Here is a 19,013-nt window from a genome sequence, read left to right as displayed (position 1 = left end):
GTAAATAAATCTGAGGTTTTGAGGGACCTCTGGACCGAGAATAATCCCAAAGGACATATTTCTTGTTAAGACCGTTGTTGCACTCTGGATCCAGTCCTATTAACATGAAAAGTAGTTGGATTGAAGTTTTTTATTGATTATTTTAAGAGCACGCATTTACGACATGGTAATACTTTGGCAGGTTCTTATTGGCGAAAATCTGTCATTTAACTTTATTGATGAAGATTTAAAATAACATACGACCAAAATAGTATTGACTTTTCGTACTTTATTCTGAATTGGATTCACCTGATCCAAGCACTCGATGGTAATTTCTTCAGTCATGAAAATATTGTACGAAGATCAGCATTGTTTTCAGTGAAAAATGTAAAATTCTAAACAATATTCTTTAAAGAAACAAGAATTTCGACATGTATTACATTTACTCTAAACAAATGAATTCGCCAGTAACTCACTTATTCTGAGCTGGTAAACAAGGTAAAGGTCTCGATTTGAAGCAACAGAAATTTACCCATTGAACTCTGATAAAAGTTTAACCAAAATGTATTCTATGTGGTAAAAGGTGCCCGATGAACAGACTCTAATGTTGCTGACGAGATATACTATTTACCCGCTCACCCAAAGAACAGAATAAAATGGAATGGAATAGATTAAAATAGAATAGACTAGAATAGAATACAATAAAATAGAATAGAATAGAATATACTAGAATAGAATAGAATAAAATAGAATAGACTAGAATAAAATAGAATAGAATAAAATAAAATAAAATAGAATAGAATATAATAGAATAGAGTAGAATGGAATAGAATAGAAATATCTTCATTCACAAGAATCGTATATAGTTAAGTGATAGGTGTCACCTAATTTTCTTATTAGGTACGATTTAGATTAGATTTATTTAGAAATTATCAGTAAATTTTCACTCAAAAAAATACTTACCCAAAGTTCGAGAGCTAGACAAAGGACTCAAAGGATAAAAGTCTCCGTGCAAGGGACAATGGAATCCTATAGTCTGTTCTCTTCGTCTGGCTCTTCTCGTCAAAACGCATAGTGCGCAACCAGCTATGAGCATAAATAGACCGACGACTATGCATGCTGGACCAAGAACGCGAGAATTTCCTGTAAATGTTACCCGAGCTTCATATCGGTCGGGATCTTCGTCTTCCCCTGGGCCCCTATATGATGCGGCTGAAATAACAGAATCATATTGTTAAAATGTATTTAAACAAGAAGTAAAAATTTATAATCAACAAATATAGTATTACATATTTGTAACTTAATATGGAATACGAAAAAATTCAAAGATAATAGTCCGCCAGCAGGATACCTTTCTTTATGCATGGAATCGTGGATATTTGACAACTTATTCTATCTTATGTAAAATTTTTCGCTGAGTATGAATATGTAGGACCCCATCTCAAAAAGTGGTACCAGTTTTTATAAACAATATTTTATTAAATAAATTTTTAAATTTGAACATTTTAAATCATGAATGTGTTGCTTATGTGAGTCCATTTCAAATAGGTAAAAGAAATAAAATAAGACTTAGTCACAATCAATTTAATTTTACTACCAAAACGACCGGTTTCGCTTTCTAAAATTTGCAAAGCATCTTCAGGTCAAACGGTACAATGTAAATTAAATGATGCCGGTACAAGAATTGTTAGATAATGATTCGTGATACATAGTTCAACCTATTCTGTATTGCTGATAATGGGTGATCTTCGGTTAATGTTGTAACTGTCTGACAATTAACGAGGAAGTTTCTTGAGGGGAGAGATGTTAATAAATGAAATAGGAGTAAGGTATACGTAATTGTTTGTTAAATGAAAGTGATGTTTTATATTATTTAAATTATTAAAGTTATTTATATACATTCAAGAGATATATTTTAGAAATGTGTGTTAATTGATTGAAATTTTTTTACAGTAAGAGGACAGTTATATGACAATGAATGAAATCAGTTGTACTATTTCGTGGGTGTGCAATTTCTTTGACTTGTAATTATCAAATTTTTGATAAAAAGCATTTAATTTGTTTTGGCAGAAAATTGTGATGTCAAATGTTAAAATTATAAAACTAAAAAACAATTAGGGACAAAGAAAACACAATTAAAAGGACAAAACAGACATAAAACTTTTAAAAAGGGGGCTTATTCGCACTACATCACTTGGTAGGAGAGGAACTGAGAAAATTGAGTTTTTTTTTTGTTGTCTACTAGTGTCACTAGTGGCACTTAGCTTTCGGCAAGTTAAGCTTTATCTTGAAGAATAAAGATATACTAATGTGTCTAAAATATACAGTTTATGACAAATGTATCTTGCCTGTAACTACATATGGACTGGAGACCATGGCCTTTACAAAGAAAACCTTAGAGCAGCTCAGTACAACCCAAAGAGCGATGGAGAGGGCCATGCTAGGGATTAGTTTGAGAGACAGGATTCGAAATATCGACATTCGTGAAAGAACAAAGATTACTGATGTCGCAGAACATATAGCAAGGCTTAAGTGGCAATGGGTCGGACATGTTGCCCGAGATAATCCCAAAAAATTGACCAAGAGAGAACAGGCGAGGAGTAGGCAGACCACAGACGAGATTGGCAAACAAGTCGCGGGCAAGCAGTGGATCAGAATTGCCAAGAGTAGAAATCAATGGAAGCAAATGGAAGAGGCCTATGTCCAGCAGTGGACGAATACAGGTTGAAGAAGAAGAATTTGCGTCACGTTGAGATCAGTTTGTCCACGTTGTCAGCGCTACGTTGCCGTTCGTATAATTTACTCCATGGTAGTGTGACGTTTGATCACTGCCACTGCATGGATGGTTACCATCCTTCCACGGCGAATGGTACCAAATGAAAGCACGCACACATATCAATCTTTGTCTACCGACCAAAGGACCCAATAATTTTTTTGAACACTGTTCAGCGTACTTAGATCCGTGGTGCTACGTATTTCTGTGTTGTTCATTGTGATTTTGTGTACTCCACCTAACAAACCTTTGTATCATCGAATAAACGTCGTGTAGAGTGCGTGCAAAGTATCAGCAAATCGAGAACTACACGAGACTTAACGCGACCTGCCGCGCTAGCAACGCTTACCGTCGGGATAACGCGGATTCACCGACAGCGTTGTCGTTCGTATAATTTACTCCATGGCAGTGCCACTGTCCGATTGGGCCAACGCTAACATGACATTGCTGACGCGACGACTTTAGCGCTCGTATAACAGGGCTCTAATTGGGTTATCGTACCTATCTCTTACAATTTACAAAGCACTTAATAGGTAGGTATATTATTTAGCAATGCATTATTTATATTCCTCATACTATCTTTTTAGATAACTGGAAGTTTGCACATCCTGAATGAATTTAGTAAAAGTTGTACAGTTAATTTTTAAGTATTTTTACATAGATTACTTTTGTAATATTATTAGCACGGCGTTTGTTTCATGTCATAAATGTTGTAAAGAAAATGTTCATATGGTCTTAGAGTTTCTAAATTTAGGAACAGTAGGAGAGTTCATGGAAAACGGAAAGTTTTAAAAATAAAATGAATCGAGTTTTCATTATTTATTATACACAGGCGAGGTGTAATTACGTAAATATAAAAATGTATCGGCTTACTGGAACTATAAATAATCATAAAAAAGTTTCACTAAATACATGTGACTATTGCTTACATTTACGTCACTAACTCGTTTAATATTCGGTTTATTTTGGTATCAATTACATGCTCGTTAGAAGAAATAAACACAAAACGAGAGTTATGTATTACTTTTACAATTATACAGACATGAAATGTGTTTACATTTTCACAAAACACAAAAACTAGATATTAACTCGACTTTCCCAACAACTGTTTATAAACAAGCACTTTCTACGAGCGAATGAATGATCGTGATAGTCTACAATTGTAGTGAATATATCGCATTGTTATAAAAATATACGAGACAAGTTGTGAAGAATGAGACAATCGAATCGTTATTTGTTAAAAGAAAAGGACTGATGTAAGTAAACTGAAACATGTGCAAAGCTTAAAATAGCTGTTCGTTTAAAAAGACTGCCTAGACTTAAAAAACATATGTTTGCACATACAGAGGAATATACTAATGAGTTTAAAAATATTTATATATGCCAGTAAATGACCGTTTTGGAGTGTAATTTTCCTCGTCACGACGAATTTGGATGAAAATTGGGATTTAGGTTCCTCTTACCCTCTACTTCACTTATGGACTTGAGCCCAGGGTTGCATTTACTTGGGGGTGAAAGCCACCCCTTCTCGGGGATGAAAACATATACGTTCAAAATAAGTCACGAAATGGATAAATAAACTTTGGATATAAATAAATGGATAAACTTTTGGCAAACACAACTAAAGTGGAAATAGCTACTAATCATGGAATACGGAAGCTAAGATTCGGCAGTGGAGGTGATCCACCTCTAGATCACAGTGCTTCCCAGGTCGTAACCCAGAGAAACCCCTGTGGCAGATCTGGAAAAGTGTCTCTAAAAACTTCAGAATTGATTATCAAAATATGTACCTGGAATGTGAAGACAATGTATCAGGCTGGAAAACTTCATAATACTATTCAAGAAATGACCAGACTTGGAGTAGGTATAATGGGCATAAGCGAAATGAAGTGGCCAAATAGTGGTGCTTGTATTGTTGACAACCATATGGTATACCACTCGGGAAATGATGCGGTCAATATATGTAAGGGGTTGGAGTAATCTTTTCTCCTAAATTACGTCAATATGTTACAAATGTTATACCTGTTTCTGAAAGATTACTAATCATCCAACTGAATACTATTCCGGTCAAATTAAATGTTTTACAAGTGTATGCCCCAACCAGCGATAAACTAGAAGAAGTAGAGCAATTCTATGAGTTGTTGATAAATTCACTTAAACAAATCAAAAAAACTTATATAACTATTATTATGGGTGACTTGAATGCGAAAATTGGTAGAGGGAAAAGTGATGAATTAATTGGTGATTTCTATTTGTAGAAAGAAGAATTTGCAATACTAAATACGATGTCAAGCCTGGACCCTAACCAAGGCAAACATAAATAAACTAGCCACAACAGAAGAAGCAATGGAAAGAGCAATGTTAGGTATACGACTGTCAGATAAAAAGAGGAACGACTGGGTAAGATCCAAAACAAAAATCGAGAACTCAAATACGAAATAACAAAGAAAATTGGTTAAAAACACAGTGTGAAGAGATAGAGTTATTGGAACAAAAACACGATACATTTAATATGTATAAAAAGGTAAAACAATCCAAACAAAATCCAACACAGCTAGCAAACAGGGAAAATTATCACATGGACCAAATACATACAAGAACTCTGATGATGATAGGTCCGAACAACCTCCGTCCTATATACGTGACAACTTACCAATCACATCAGATGAAGTGGAAAAAACAATATCACAACTAAGAGAGGGCATAGCTCCTGGACCTGACAACGCACACGCTGAACTCATAAAGCTATTTTAACACCGACGGTACCCAACGACTAACAAAATATTCAATGACATATATTTAAACGGAGTAATAAAAAGATCATGGCTGAAGTCAACGTTTATTGCTCTACCAAAGAAAACAAAATCCGTATCCTGCAATGATTTGCGGACCACCAGCTTAATGAGCCACATTTTTAAGTTATTTCAAAAAATCATACATCAAAGGATATATAGACTATGTGAAGAAAAAATCAGCCGTACACAGTTTGGTTTTCAGAACGCAGTGGGTACGAGAAAGGCTCTTTTTGAAAGAATCAGTGTGAATGGTCAACCAATAGAAAGAGTAAGAACATGCACCTATCTTGATACGAACGTCAATGAAAATTAGGACCATTCCCTAGAAATCAAGTGTAGGATAAAGAAAGGAAGATCTGCATTGCAAAAAATGGCTAAGCTATTCAAATGCCATGATTTACCAGTACACATAAAAAACACCTTACTACAATGTTATATCCTTCCTATATTGTTGTACGGAGTTGAGTCATGGACTCTCACAGACGATACCTACAAGAAAATTGAGGCTTTCGAAATGTGGCTTTATCGTCAAATCCTGGAGATATCCTATACCGACCACGTTACCAACAAGTTTTATTAAGAATGCAAAAAGGAAAAGAGTTGTTAACCACAATAAAAACAGCAAAAATCGAATACCTCGGCCACATCATGAGGAACAGCGAAAGGTATAGGTTGCTGCAATTAATTATACAAGGAAAAGTAGAAGGAAAACGAGACCAGGAAGGCGAAGGATTTCGAGGTTGAAAAATACAGATTGCCATGATGATCGCCAACATCGGAAACGAATAGGCACTCCAAGAAGAAGAAGCAACTTTTATTCTATAGAGTTTTTTCACTAAGTAAAAAAACGCATTTTTAGACGATTTTTCACAAATAACTCAAAAAGTAAGTATTTTGTCAAAAAATATATTCTTAGCAAAAATGTAGCTTATAAAAAATGGTGGAGTTATAAAGTCCGTAGACCTAGTAAAAACAGAGTTGTAGCTCATGACAGTAGATGACATGATCTGTAGATTATCAAAAGGCTTTTGATAGAGTACGACATCAGAAACTCGTAAAACTGTTGAAAGAAAAGAATGTGGATAGTCGAGATATACGGGTTATTATCAATCTGTACTGGAATCAAAAAGCAAAGGTTAGAATCGAAAATGTCGAAACAGAAACAATAGAAATCAAAAGAAGTGTTAGACACGGTTGCGTGCTGTCCCCATTGTTATTCAATCTGTACAGCGAAGCTATTTTTAAGGAAGCAATATCAGAGGAACAACAGGGTATATCAATAAACGGAAAAATCTCAAACAGCATAAGATTCGCAGACGACACCGCTGTTTTTGCAGACAGTCTAGAAGCATTGCAACGCTTAGTAAATAGATTACATCAAGTCAGTATCAAATATAGACTACAAATGAACGTTAAGAAAACCAAGTTCATGATTATTTCTAAGCAACATACAGTAGGAAGGCTAGATATCGAGGGAAAACAAGTAGAAAGAGTGAATAACTACAAATATCTGGGAACCTGGGTAAATGAAAACAATGACCAAACTTGAGAAATAAGGACACGCATTGAAATTGAATTGCAAGACAAGCATTTATAAAAATAAAAACAATGTTTGTCAATCGAGACCTTCCTCTGGACCTGAGGATAAGAGCCTTAAGATGCGACGTGTTCTCGACTTTGTTGTATGGAATGGAAAGCTGGACACTAAAAGTGGATAACATAAAGAAGATGGAATCATTGAGATGTGGTGCTATAGAAGGATTTTGAAAATACCATGGACTCAACGAGTTACAAAGGCAGAAGTGTTAAGAAGGCTACAAAAGGATTGCGAGGTCATAAAGCACATCAAAACAAGAAAGCTGGAATATTTAGGCCACATTACCAGAGGTGCGAAATATGAGATATTAAGGCTCATAATGCAAGGTAAAATCAAGGGTAAAAGCAGTAGCTTTTTAGAGCAGCCGCCAATAAGGTACAAATAGCTGTGATGATAGCCAACCTCCATTAGAAGGAACTACAAGAAAAAAAAGAAGCTCATGACAACTAGTTTCTTATTTGTCAAATTCCAAATCGAATATTTCAACGTGAAATAACCGAAAAATTAAACACATTTCGGGGAAAACTCATCAAACCTTTATGAAATTGTTAAAAAAGCTTAATTTTTGTTAAGTTAAAAAATTTTCCAGAATCAAAACTAAGCGAGTTCCGCGCAAAATAAAGTTGGTCCCTTTTTTTGATGAAATTATTCGTTACCACTTTTGATGCGGTTGTTAAGCAAGTAGAATATTTTAAATGTCTTTGGGAGCTGACTGAACATTAACATTAACTTTAATGATGAAATCCTTGCCAGTACTGACATATATCGCAAGGCCTTCATGGCTGGGAAAATGATATTCTCCAAGAGAGATATATCTATATACCTTCACTCTTAAAGGTAATATTTAGTCAGTATTTCTATACAAATATGAGACTAGGACCTTAAAAACGACAATGAACAGGTTCGCAGGATTTGAGCAATGGTGCTATCGTCGAATTCTGAAAATATCGAAGACGACCCACCCTACCAGCGAGGAGATGCTTAAATGATTACTAAAGAGAGGAAACTGCTAACCGTAATTAAAAGAAGAAAACTACAATACTTTGGTTCCAAAAGACCTAAATACCAACTACTGCAACTCATTATTCAAATAAAAATCGAATGAAGACGATGTATTGGGATTAAACTATCTTGGTTACCTTACGTTAGGACGCGGACCGGTCGTCAAGTGGAAGATTTGTTTCTAGCGGCGGCTGATAGAGAGAGTTATCTACTACTTCTACTATACAATTTTAATCTAAAGTACGATATATTTGATGTTTCGATTAACACTTCGGAAATCATTCTGACCTTCTAAATTACCACTTCGACTTCAGTATCTATAGGAAACCCACACAGACTGACCACGTAATTCCATTTTCATCCAACCATCCCATGTCACATAAATACGCAGCTTTTCATAGTTACATCCATCGCCTAGAAAGCATTCCACTGTCAGATTCAAACTACAAAAAAGAACTAAATATACTCAGACAAATAGCAGTCAACAACGGATATGATCACAACATCATCAACAAACTCATCCACAAAAAACGCCTTAAGACCCTGCGGGAGACTGCGTTACCCAGAGACCTTACCACCAAACCCAACTATGTTTCACTCCCTTTCTATCATGAAAGTCTTTCTGGAGATATTCGAAATCTCATCCAACGTTCGGTTGAAAACACCCATGTTTCTTTCAAAGTACCCAACAACTTGGGACAACACATTTCTAATTCCAAAGATCCTATCAATTATATGAACCAGAGTGGAGTATATAGACTTAAATGTTCAGATTGCAATGCCACCTACATAGGTAGAACATGCAGATCTCTTTCTTCACGCTCTCTAGAGCACATAAAAAGAGAAAATACTTCCACTTTCTCTCAACATCTCAAAGAACACAACCACACCCTCAATATCCCAGAAGACGTTTCACTTATCCACAATATCTCCCAAAAAAATTTCCTCAAATTAGATTTATACGAAGATCTTGAAATTCTTAAAGAAAAACAAAAAAGCCCAAATTGCGTTAATCGTCATGTTTCATTCAATCGAGATTTTCTCCCTCTCCATCGCCAACTATTCTCCTAACCCACATCCCCAATTTACTTCTACAATTAAAATCTATATTCATTATTAGTTCACCTAATACTCATCTCCCTTAGCTCACTCTAAAAACCTTTCTTCCAATACATCTTCTTCTTCTTCTCGTGCCACTCCTAGCGGAGATTGGAAATCATCATGGCCACTGCGACTTTGTTAGCAGCGCGCCTAAAAAGTTCAATCGAACTACACCCGAACCATTCACGTAGATTACGAAGCCACGATACATCTTACTTTCCATCTATCCCACTCTTTTCTTTTCAAACCAAACTTCATGTCTTAATCATTAAAATCAATACTTTCCATGCTTCTATTTCGACACTTCCAAATTCAGATCAGATCATCCATCATCCACCACCCATTCCATATTATTAAATTCTTATTTTACTTCTCTACACAATTCCCTCAAGGTTTGGCTTCGGTTCTCTGGGGACCTCAGCCTTTCGTAGTCTATCCGTTAATCACAATTTTCTCAAAAACACCTTAATTTTCATTCTCTTTGCTCAAATTTAACAGAGCCACCTACAACAATTTCATTTTACTATTATAGTCAATATAGACCAATAGTTCATTCAACTTACCAACTTATAACTTAATCTTTTATTTTCCTATGTACCTAGTGTTGCTTTATAACAGATAGGGCCTTTTCTCAAGTTATAAGTTGAGTACTTTACGACCAATATATTACAAAACCATTTTCAACCATCAAATTTTGTCCATTTCATACTTGTCAACACACAAAATATAACTACTTCACTCAATTTGTCAACATCCAATCAGATATTTATATTCATGAACTTGCAACTCAAGAAGTTTTACATTTTCCAGGTACCAAATGTTGTTTTTTGACATACAGGGCCTAATATAATTGAGTTATAAGTCAATTTTTACATGAACTTTATATCATAATAGTTTTATTTCATTCATTGAATAACATCCTCACATATTAAATATATCAATTCCTATACTTTTTCAAGAACCCAACTTTCCACCAGTGCCTAGTTTCCATTTTCCAGGTACCAAATGTTATTAAAACATAAAGGGCCTTATATTAGAATCTTTTCATCACACCACTTGACACTGTATAGTTGGTTGCCTAACTATAATCACATAATTTTCTCACCACAATTTCATTTCACATACATAATTTACAACAATAACATTGATGGTTGATACTGTTATAATTTTATTTTATTTCAACTTTCACAATTTTAAACAACGTTGGCTTCTGTCTTAAATAGACATATACAGTTACACTGACTGCTCTGTCATAACTTCCGTCATAACCTGCCAAGATTTTCATTTCAATCAGTTGCTTTGACAAAGTCCTCGTAGACATACCGTCTCAGGACTTGCAACTTAATGTAGAGTCATATGTCGCCATGTTACCAATCCAACGGTAACTTTAACATCTCAACTGTAAATTAGACATAATGTAAACTAAATTTCATTTAATAATTTTAAAAGGGTTTTTACCCACATATTTAGTGGCTACATCCATGTATTAACTAGTAAGTATTAACCACATTTTACATTAACCTTAGTCAAAACTTAAATTATTTCATGTTCTTTTTAATTAAGTGGTTAAATACTATTTTAGGACACTGATGATGGAATACTTATTCCGAAAACGTTTTGTCAATTCAACATAGCCCAACTCGGTTTTTTATATACCTTTTTGTAAAGGATTTTATTCAAATTTTTTTTAATATATGGTATACAGCCAAATACAGGAACTTTGTTTCCTTGTGGATCTCAAATATCTTTTTTATCATTTGGTTTCAGAACCGTATGATAGGAATAGGTTGTTGAACAATATTGTTGACATGAAGTAATAAGGTCTAAACATAGACAAGGCAACACAAGAATAAGGGAAGTATTCTAGATCTTCTTTTTCATTTGCATAAATCACTTGATCGTCTGTGAACGAAAGTGTATTCAAACATGTATCATCGTCAATTTGAATCCCCAATCTGTGACATTGTCGTTTCCTTTTGTTTTAGTATCATACATTTTTGTATATCTATAAAATTAAATGTGTTTTTCTGTCCCTTGCTAATTTTGTTAATACATAACTTGTCAGCTCTAAACCCACATTGTTGTTTTTCTTCATAACTTTAGTATGTTTCTTCTGTTTTTACTCTAATTATTCTTCCATATGCCGTACTTATTGTACTTGAAGAGAACTTTATAAATAAATCAAATTGAAATTACCCGGAAGTCACTGGTAAGTAAAAATAGTAAATATTGCCTATAGCGTGCTGGTTTATATAGACACACATAGTTTACTTGTTGTATTTCATTTTAGATGTAGTAAATAATTCAGTTTTACGTCCAAAACCTACAGAACTTCCCTTTAACTTTCATTGTAATATCTGTCGTGACGTGTACATTAATTTTTTATGTATTAATGAGCTACCTATTTTTAAAGCAAAACACGCATACATGTACGCCAATAGGAAATGGAATGCTTTTTAAGGAAACGAGTCGAACAATGATACAATTCAATATTCAGAAATTGTTATGGTGATCTGAGAAAAAAATTATAAATTAAAGTAATAATGGGATAATAGTGAAACAAGGCCTTGAAAGAAAAATGTAACAATGGCAGATGGACTTACTTAGTAGTATATTAGAAGTAGAGTACTGCTTAATATTTAATTCCATTATTAAGATAATTGTAATAAACAATACTTTTTTTACCACCAATCAAAAGAGATATACATCCATCAAAAATAATCGACGTAAGATGCCTCAAAAAGGCAAAATCGGAGAGGATCAGGCAGGCTTCACGGCAGGAAGATCATGCATAGACCACATATACACACTGGAACAACTGTTGGAAAAGAAAAAAGCAAAAAATAGAGATATACACTTGGCATTTGTGGACCTGAGAAAGGCGTATGACTCTGTACCAAGGTCAGAACTATGGGAGGCAATGTACAAATTAGAAATACAGATGGAACTCATAGAAGCTACAAAAGCTCTGTATAAAGAAAATAAAGTGTCCATTAAAATGGGAACAAGAATCATAGGAGACTTCACCACAACAAAAGGGCTCCTGCAGAGTTGTTCCACATCTCCAACCCTATTCAAAATATACTTAGAGAAAGCCTGACTACATGGAAAAGAAAATGCGAAGGCATGGGAGTACCGGTACGGAACGAATACCTATATACATTAACCCTCCATTCCACGGGTGACTTTCTTGTGACACAAATACACGGGTGGGGTCTATCAGGACCAAATTTAAAACAATATTCTCCTTATAAAAAAAAATTTTTTTTTAAATATTTTTAAGGAAACTTACTGATGTAACGTTGTACTACCTAAATGTACATATAATATGTCTATCAATATATATTTTTATAGTTTACTGCGAAATAACTAACACCATTATTTTTTTACAAGAGTTTATTAAAAAAATCATGAACGGCAAAATACAAAAGAAAAATATAAAAGAAGACAATATTATTATTCTATATACTTACAGTAATACAAGTAAAAAGGATACATCCAAAATTAAAATTAGAAACAGAAAATAGAGGGGGTTAAATTATGTAAATTTTCTTTCTACATGATCAGCACAAAATGCTTTTATATGTTCCATACATAACCAGTTTTTGTACAATTGGCAAAAATACCTAGTTTTTCTTTTTATATAATACTTATACATCCCTGTTTTCGTGGGGCTGGGTCATTCCTCGTCATTTGCTCAATTTCAGAAAATTGTGCAGCAAGTAACTGTGATGTTCTCTATATACCCATATTTAGGGCTCGTATTTTCATATTTTTCTGGACTAACGCAATTCCTAAAGACTTCCTAAAGAAACAATCGACGAGAAAACAGAAATTCTGCATTCGTATTATTGGATCTCAGTATATAATAAATGCATTTATAGCTGCAATATTAACCAAGCCATAGTACAAAACAAGAAACACCCACCCACGGGTGGGGTCTGTCAGGATACTTCTGCAGGTAGCGATTGAAGGGATTCATACAAATTCACCAAATTATGCTAAAATGTACTATTCACTGCTATTAAAAGGTACACCAAGTCTAGGAAAAAAATACAAAAAAAAAAATTAAAAAAATTAAGCAATTTCATTTATAGTTGTACTGATAGACCCCACCCGTGGGAAGGAGGGTTAAGTTTTGCAGACGATCAAGTAGTGATTGCACAAGACCAAGACGACCTCAGCTAAATGATGAAGAAACTACAAGAAGAATATACCAAGGCTGGCCTAGATATTAACCTCGCGAAAACAGAGTACCTATCTACAAGTGAAGAAGACATAGAAGATCTACAGATTGATGACAACGTAACAATCAAAGGAAAGGATAAATTCAAATACCTGGGGTTTATAATCACGAAAAAGGCAACAACAGAGGAAGAAATTACACAAAGATTAGGACAAACAAGAACAGCAATCCGACAACTTAACTCAGTATGGTGGGATAGACAGACACCTAAATATGAAGACAAAAACGCAGATTTATAAAACATTAGTGCGAAGTATTATGACATATGGGGCTGAAAATTGGATCATAAACAAGAAAAACAGCAGTAAGATAGTAGCAACAGAGATGGAATGCCTGCGAAGATGCTGCAGAGTAACAAGAATGGATAGGAGAAGTAATGACGAAATAAAGCAAAGAACATCAATAGAAACAGACATACTAACATATATAGAACAAAAAAGACTAAAGTGGTATGGACATGTAAGAAGAACTAGCGACAGCAGATGGATAAAGAGAATAACCGAATGGAGCCCCATAGGAAGGAGGAAAAGAGGACGACCCCGAAAATCCTGGAGGAACGAAGTAGACGACGCCATGAGTAAGAGAGGACTAAACGATGGAGAATGGAACAACAGAGAGAGATGGAAACGGTTGAGCGAGGGAAGGCAGTAAATACTGTAGAATCCCTAATATATATATAAGATGCCTCAATTGCATCCTCATCCACATCTTCCTCCTATCGGTTTCTCGATCTCCCAATAGATCTCTTCTAGGGATTCTTCCATTCAACAGTTTTTTTTGGAAGTCTGTTTTCTTCCATTCTTAATATATGGGTCTGCCCATTGAAGGTGCTGCAGGAGAATATATTAACATAAAGGTGGTTCTTTAAACAAACACAACAGGCATACAACACCTATAAATAAACTAAATAAAATTATAATACTAGCAGAAGAACACCAAGGTTGTAAATCAGGATGATCATTAGAAATTATTAGAATTAAAGAAGGCATTTGGCAGGACCGAATTAAAATTATCCTCCTCGTTCCCAAACATGAATTGCAGTGATTTTTTTGTTGCCAATCTAAAGAATGTTACAATTTGGGATTACTAACCATAAAAAACAAAAAAATAAAAAAAAACCCTTTTGGTTTTTTCAAAAATTATAATATCACTAGTGATACTTTGGGTCTGGACTGACAACAAGAAAATTAATATTCACTTATCATTTTTATTGATGAAATTTAGTAAAACAATTTCTATTGACACTACAACATAAACAAAAACCTTGCACCGGGCACATTTGACAAACGTCAAGTTGTGGCATCCAGGATACCTGCATTTTGATCTTGATTTTTGGCTTTCATTAACGAATTCTGGAAAGTGTTTAGCTTGCTTTGACCGTAAGCGTTTATCAGGGATTGGTGCAGTCTTTCTTCTTTTTTTGGTTACATTTACATTTTATTCGTCACTTTTGTTGGATGTGAGTTCACTTTTGTTCTTGGAGTACAAGAGCGACCTAGCAAGCGAAAACTTAAATGACAGGTAATCTTGAATATGTTTTTTGTGAGTTTCTGCAGCTAAACAATCTTTCTTGTATTGTAGCCAACTAGCTGCAGCACAAAAATCAATAAAGGCGTAAATACATTGTATTGTCCATTTATTTGTTCTACTGCTCATAGGGCATCTTTTACTGACCAGCGCCTACACAATCCCAAGGGTTCAGCTCCAAATGCTGATGAAGCCGTATAGAATGGTTTGGAATCAAATAATTTTGTAACAGCTATTTTGTTGTCTTTGTTAACGAGCATATTGTGGGAGCCTCTTCCTGATTTTCCTAGATCTTTATCTGTCTTAAATGTCACAACAGTTTTTGGTATTCTATTTTTCATTAGTGTTCCTGCTACATAAAGCTTCCGTGAATATAATGTATCAATCAATATTTTTGACGTAAAATATCTGTCAACACAAATAGATACTCCTACTGGCAGAGTATCTGTAAGTAACAACCCTTCCAAGATATCCAGCCGTTCTGGTATAAGTACCAAGCTGGATTCAATAAATCTGCCTTTACCTTCATACATTTGAAAATCAAGTGGAATCTCTCGTAGTCGTCATGACAAAATTCTTCAATCCTACAGGGTTACGTTTTCCTCGCACAAACTGTCTCATTAATACTTTTCCATGAAAGGAAATCATTGCTCATCGATTGACACTTTTTCAGTTCTTTGATTATTCAGACAAGCCCTTTGAGTTTGATCCAACAATGGTCTTACTTTCCAGAATCTATCATTTTCTTTAGTCTCCTTGGTTACAGAATCATCGTCAACAATTTTGAGTTCTGTTGGATGGCAAAAAAAAACGATTTCTTGACATGTTGTCTGAAACTATTGGTACCCTGGTATCCATTTGCCAAAACATACGGATTCGTGGTAAATTATAAATACCAATATGCAAGCAGCATGCAATAAACGTTGTTAATTCTTCTGCACAGAAGTCTCCAAAGATTTTACAGTTTTTTTACTTCCTTCATATTTGTGTACAACGGGACTCCTGGGGATCCTGCACAGAGGGTTGATATTGAGCAAATTGTGGGGTAAAATGTGTTCTCTTTAATTCTTTCCTGTCTTTTTTAGGAATAGAATTTGCCGTGTTACTCTCCTTTAAAAGCCGGGTTGCCAAGAGCATGTCATCATCCGAATCGTCGTCTGATATGTCACTGATTTCAACGTGATCGTCACTCCTTTCTTCCTCACTTTCAATAATTATTTCACTCTCATCCAGATTTCTAGGTTCATCCCATTCATCCCCATCATCATCACTATCAGAAAAAAATGAAAGATCCAAATCAGAGTCATCTAAATTCACATTATCTGCGATTTCCTGACATTCAGTCGCAGTCAGCGACACTAAAAATAAAAAAAAATATTTTAAAATACACTACCGTTTAGGACCCAAGGTATCATCAATGATACCTTGTGTTTAGGGCCTAAGAACTATTGTACCTATTATCAATTTATCACAATTTCAATTTAGTACCTTTTTTTAACACTAAAATGCACTGATCATACACAGAAATATGCTAAATATTATGTACTTACTTTTATTATTGATGATTTTTTTAGCGTCTGCCACGACGTATTTACTTACAACAAAAGTCTGACTAACTCAGTTCAATCAAGAAGTATGCCAAGGCGCAATTTTCTACGCATAGTAGATGTAACACGGGCGACACTTACGGGCAGAATAACTGCGTTTGCCGTCGAATGCGACAAATAATTTGTTGAACCGTAGTATCATAATATATGATACCTGGGGTCCGAGGACTTTTTTCACTTTCAATCAACGTAAGTCTAATTTTCCGTTGTTATTCACTTTTCTTTATACGATTTTTTTTGGCATTCTTCTACTTTCTTACCATCACTCTTCTTTGTCTTATGTTATATAAAACTAGGAGGTGGTCTGCAAATAGTAGTCACTTCAAGTAATTTGAACTTCATCTGTCAATCTTCATTCTTATTTATAATTCTAAATATGAAATAAGTTATAGTTTAGTTCTTCTCTTGCAGTTAATAGCATCAATTGTATGAATTACAATTTTTTTTTTGCTTTAGACTAAACCTACCAATAGGAATATCTTATTGTTGTACTTGAATATATGTAATTGCTAGAACTTACCAGTTAAAACACATCCAACTAACAGAAAAAGAAAGCCAAAGATTGGCAAAATAATTTGACAGTTTGCAGCCACGACGACGCCTGCTACCATGAGACCACCTTCAATTTTTTCAACGCGGAGTCGGGAGATGGGGGCGGGGCACCGCAGTTTACTGCTCCCTATTGCTGAACCAGTGCTGCCTGACAATTCGTTAGGCCTGAAAAAAGAAAACATAGTTTAGGAAACGTTTATATTTTAGCGTATGAAGGTATGGGTAGTAAACCAACTATGGATGTGATTATTTTTTTTTTAGATTTGTTCTTTGATTAATGATAAGGACACGTATAAAATTCTTCGTTTTTAAAATAAAATATTGATTTAATTTCTCAGCCATCAGAAAGTAAATGAGGCATAAAGCAAATAACATAAAGCTTTAAGTCGGACATATTTAAAAAGACGTCGCAGAATCTACAGTTCGTGTAAGAGCAATAGATGATATTACAACATGTATGACAGATGTTATCCTATTATTACCAAAGCCAGCTATTGGAAGACGTGAGGAAATTAACTTTTCTGTGATTTTTAATAATTACTCTGTACAATAAGGATAAACTGTTTGTTGTGTTTAGGTATTAAGTATAACCAAAGTTTTAGTTTAAAACTGTAAAAATTGTATTTTTTACTTTTGTAACACTCAAGTCTTTTTAAGTTAATAAAGATAAAGTATCTAATACACAACACACCACAAAAAGCATATTACGTTTAGATCTGTACAAAGATTTAGAGATCATTAATGACATGAAGAACAGTGCTAATTGTGTCCACAGTACTCACATTTCCATTAGTACTCGTTTCCCACATAAACTACAATTAATTACCCAGCTCATATTAATTTCAACCTTACTAACTCATCTAGCCTTTTTCTCCTGCTACAACACTAAACATTTTCTTCATCTTAATTTTTTGAACATCAAATCAAATTACATTTCTATACTTATTCATCATCGACCTTTTCTTTCATTCTTCGTTAACGATATTAACTATCTCTTCCCTCTATTAACGTTATTATTCCTTCCAGCATTAACGAAAACTAAGTACCCACCTTATATTAATTTCAACCTAATTAACTCACGCATTCATTTTCCTTACTTTATTAATGGTCCTCTTCTTCTTCTCGATTCTCTTAACAGTTTAACTTACATGTTCACTTACATGCCTTTAAATTTCTTATAAATTCTTTTTCATTACATATTCAGATTTCACAAAGCAATACTTGATTTCTTTTTCATTGATTCAGATTAACTTCACAATCGCTCAGAGAATTAATTATTTTACATCCAGTTGTATATATGATTTTATAATCATACGTTGAACTGACGCAGCTGGACTTCAGGAATCGTTAAGTTACCTTTTCATTTTTACTTTCTTCTATCAAATTTAACTTTACAATTTTACATTACCAACTTATGCTATTGACTATAATTTCATTCTATTCCTATCATTACCACATTTTGTCATGTGACCCTTGTAACTATGATTCAAAAACAAAATCTCTCCTTTCATTGATAAAATATTAACTTTTACTTAGTATCAATAATCTTAGAACACTCACTTTTTCATCCAATTCAAAAAATATTTATATTATTCTTCTTCTTCATGTGCCGAGCTCGATTATCGAGCGTTGACTATCAAATTGGCTATAGTAATTTTGTTGACGGCAGCTCGGAAAAGAGATGCAGAGGATCTGTCAAACCAATCTCTCAGGTTTCTAAGCCATGACGTTCTTCTTCGACCTGGCCCTCTTCTTCCGTCTACCTTGCCTTGTATTATTAAATGGAGTATATTATATCTCTCTGGGTGGCGCATAACATGGCCAAAATATTCAA

At 34.3% G+C, this 19,013-nt stretch overlaps 1 protein-coding gene across 8 annotated transcripts in view; it reads right to left on the bottom strand.

Moving 5' to 3' along the window:
* LOC140441291 (uncharacterized) overlaps positions 1-19,013 on the bottom strand; it is a 345,941-nt gene that overhangs the window by 78,173 nt on the left and 248,755 nt on the right. For all 8 annotated transcript variants that reach the window (XM_072531913.1, XM_072531914.1, XM_072531919.1 and 5 more), the window contains 2 exons: positions 17,148-17,344; positions 943-1,191 (listed from right to left, as the gene is read on the bottom strand). In XM_072531913.1, coding sequence (XP_072388014.1) covers positions 943-1,191; positions 17,148-17,344 — 446 coding nt within the window. The remainder of the gene's footprint in view (positions 1-942; positions 1,192-17,147; positions 17,345-19,013) is intronic.

Source organism: Diabrotica undecimpunctata, chromosome 5 (assembly GCF_040954645.1).
Source record: "Diabrotica undecimpunctata isolate CICGRU chromosome 5, icDiaUnde3, whole genome shotgun sequence".
Classification (NCBI taxonomy): Eukaryota; Metazoa; Arthropoda; class Insecta; order Coleoptera; family Chrysomelidae; genus Diabrotica; species Diabrotica undecimpunctata.
This window is presented reverse-complemented; position numbering and strand designations above follow the sequence as displayed.